The 3,031-nt window shown below is 44.6% G+C and overlaps 1 protein-coding gene across 1 annotated transcript; it reads right to left on the reverse strand.

Moving 5' to 3' along the window:
* Positions 1-525: 525 nt before the first annotated feature.
* On the reverse strand, positions 526-2,963 carry CXCR4 (C-X-C motif chemokine receptor 4). The gene is made up of 2 exons (XM_014517289.2): positions 2,926-2,963; positions 526-2,206 (listed from the first exon to the last, which is right to left on the reverse strand). Exons 1-2 carry the CDS (start codon positions 2,961-2,963, stop codon positions 1,093-1,095), a joined length of 1,152 nt encoding a protein of 383 aa, XP_014372775.1. The 3' UTR covers positions 526-1,092.
* Positions 2,964-3,031: the final 68 nt, after the last annotated feature.

The raw sequence follows: 3,031 nt of genomic DNA on the forward strand, positions 1-3,031 counted from the left end.
TGATTTTTTGCACTCTTTACAAAAATACTTACCATGTTCAGTTTGAATGTTTTAGGTGTTCTCTTGACTGAAGTGACCTTCTGTAATCCTCCTCAGATCCTTAAGAGGCTGGCAAAATCTGGCATGTATTTAATAGATTTTTTTGGTGCATAAAGTTATCATAAAGAGAACTTGGGTTCTAGTAGCCAAAAATAGTTGAACTGAAGTGGGGTTGAACTGTCGAAGAGAATGTTGACTGCAGTGGGCTTGTCTTCTCATGGAAATAACAAGTGATATAACAAATGAATCCAGACAGATTAAATGCCATGGGCAGCACAAGTGCCTGTTTCTGAGATTGTCTGTCTCATCAGTAGACAAACAATCCATGTGAAACCTTGTATTTTCCTCTAGGCATATCAGGCAAACTATGTTCGTTTCAAAGACATGTTACCCCAGCATTAAGTAACTGCAAATCAAAGTAGCACAGTAATAAGATAAAAAGTAAATTGAATTAAAGGTTAAATGAAAGTATCACTCAAATTCGGTTTGTATCATATGTTTTTATTAACAACCTTACACAACAGAGTTGTGCAAACCAAACCAATATTGAGAACTGAAAAAAAATATCTAGCATATGACAAAGAAGGCTTTGGTTATAAGTGCCACTGTCTACAGCAGAATTAAACTATTGTAAACCAAACAACTTACAGTAAAGGGAAAAATTCTGGAACATCAATCACAAGTTTAGGAATTTTTAAACAGCAAAACTCAAAAATATGTACATACAAACAATCAAACATTTTTATACATTTTAAACAGTCACTCACTACACTCCTAGAAGTGTTTAGTTCACATACCTATACAGCCAGAAAAAGCACTGAAACTTTGTGAACTAACCACTTGTCCACAGGTCCTGCCTAGACACTTTGTCATAATTATGGAAGCGTTTATATAAATAAGTCAATTAAATTCACAGAAGCTAAAAGAAACAATATAAAACTCCAGCTGTATATAAATCTGTACATTATAGTCAGTCTTGTTTTTTCAGAAATCTTGTGTAACTTCTTAAAAAAAAATTGTTCTTTATTGTAAAATGTTGGTAATGAGACGGCGCTAGCTGGAATGGAAACTTGAAGACTCTGATTCTGTAGAAACAGAAGAATGTCCTGCACGTTTGCCTTTTGAAAGGATTTTTAGGCTCGATCCTCTGCTAACTGATGTCAAAGCATTCTGCGCTGATGTTTTGAATTTGGCACCCAGGAAGGCATAAAGAATTGGATTCAAGCAACAGTGGAAAAATGCTAGGGCTTCTGTAATGGAGATCCATTTGGTCACCATTGTCTCAAAACTGCACCGTGGTCTGAAGACCCCTAGCAAGATGAAGGTGTCAATGCTGATGCCAATGTAGTAAGGGAGCCAACAAGCAAAGAAAGCAAGGATGAGAATGACAGTAGTCTTCAATGCTTTGCGCTTTTGGTGACCTTTTGAGTGTGACAGCTTAGAAATGATAATACAGTAGCAAATCAGGATTATTAGACCAGGCAGAACAAGTCCTACCAAGATATGTTGAAATCTGAAAGAAATCAGCCAGTTGTCATGAGGGTATATGCGGTCACAAAGGTACTTTTCTCCTACTTCAGTAGTTTTGGCAAAGATTAGATCAGGCACTGTCAAAAGCAGAGCTGGAAGCCACACACCTATATATACTACTTTTTCAGCTAGCAGCTTTCTTGGTCTTTGGCTATTGGTAGCATGGACTATAGCCAGGTAACGATCTAAGCTTATAAAGGCCAAAATCAGGACACTGCTGTAGAGGTTGACCGTGTAAATGACATGTATGGCCTTGCAAAGGAACTTCCCAAAGTACCAGCCTATGGCTGCATCCACAGACCAGAATGGCAACGTGATGACAAACAGGAGGTCGGCCACTGACAGGTGCAACCTGTACTTGTCGGTCATGCTTCTCATTTTCTTCTGGTAGCCCATGACAACGATAACCAATCCATTGCCAATGATTCCCGTCAGGAAGATGATGGAGTAGATGGTTGGCAAAAAGATCCGGTTGAAATCAGCATTTTCTTGCCAATAGCATGGCTCTTTAAGGTCAAGTTCACCTGAACCAACCTCATCGGTGCCATTATCAGGGAATTCAAAGGAGACCCCAGAAGACCACTGCAATAATAAGAGTAAAAAAAGAACAGCTGTTAGCTCCAGCTCATCCAAAACACTTCACAATACAGAGAAGCCAAGTAAAGCTTTGACCCCTAGGGGGATAGAAGAATGAATTAAGTGCCTGGGAAACAGCGATGGTGATGAAGGATAACTGCATTTCCCCACCATGTCATTCTATAGAGCAGTGGTTCTCAAACTTTTTTTTTCACAGAAAAAATTGCTGAGGGTCTCCCTTCCAGCCCTGATGTCTATGAAATCTATTAAGTCCAGAGGTTCCCAAACATCACCCCCGCTTGCAGCTTCCCGGCACGCCCCAAAGCAACATCTGTTTTACATTTTCACCCCTTACATGCCACTGTTCTAACGAGAGTTAAGTCTCCTGCCTGCCCCACTGAGATGTGTCGGCCTAGGCCATCTCCTACCACTTTCCCAGGGATGCCAGTCCAGGCAGGGGCTTCGCTCGTTCATTAGGTGCAGAAGTATGGGGCGCAAACCCGCTTGTGCCCGCTGCGGGCTGCATCTGCAGTGGCGGGAGGAGGGGAATCCCGGGCAGGAGGAGGAGGAGGGGATCCCTGCCTAGCAGCAGAGGAGCCCGGGGGAGCCGGGCAGAAACGTCCCGTGCAAACGGGTAGCGAAAGCAGCGCGGCGGGAAACCACCAACGCTCCGGACTCCCGGCGTGAAACTCCCGCCTCGCCCCCGGGCTCCGGCCACGTGCCGCCCCTGCTCCGGGCAGCGCCTGCATGCATGTTGTGGGGGAGGGGGTGGGGGCTCACCTCCGGGCAGCATCTGCCGGGGCCGGGCTGAGCCCCATTGGCACCCCTGCCCTCTCCTCCCCGCCGGGAGCCGGGCTCCTGCCCTGCCCTGCCTGCGCCTCCCCGG

The sequence above is a fragment of the Alligator sinensis genome, unplaced genomic scaffold, assembly GCF_000455745.1.
Source record: "Alligator sinensis unplaced genomic scaffold, ASM45574v1 scaffold277_1, whole genome shotgun sequence".
Taxonomy (NCBI): domain Eukaryota; kingdom Metazoa; phylum Chordata; order Crocodylia; family Alligatoridae; genus Alligator; species Alligator sinensis.

What these genes read in the sequence shown, in the direction of transcription:
- CXCR4 (XM_014517289.2), bottom strand. Translation starts at nt 2,963, where the DNA reads ATGGGGCTCAGCCCGGCCCCGGCAGATGCTGCCCGGAG. An exon ending in CCGGCAGATGCTGCCCGGAG is followed by an intron (nt 2,207 to 2,925) that starts GTGAGCCCCCAC and finishes TGTATTGTGAAG; the next exon opens with TGTTTTGGATGAGCTGGAGC.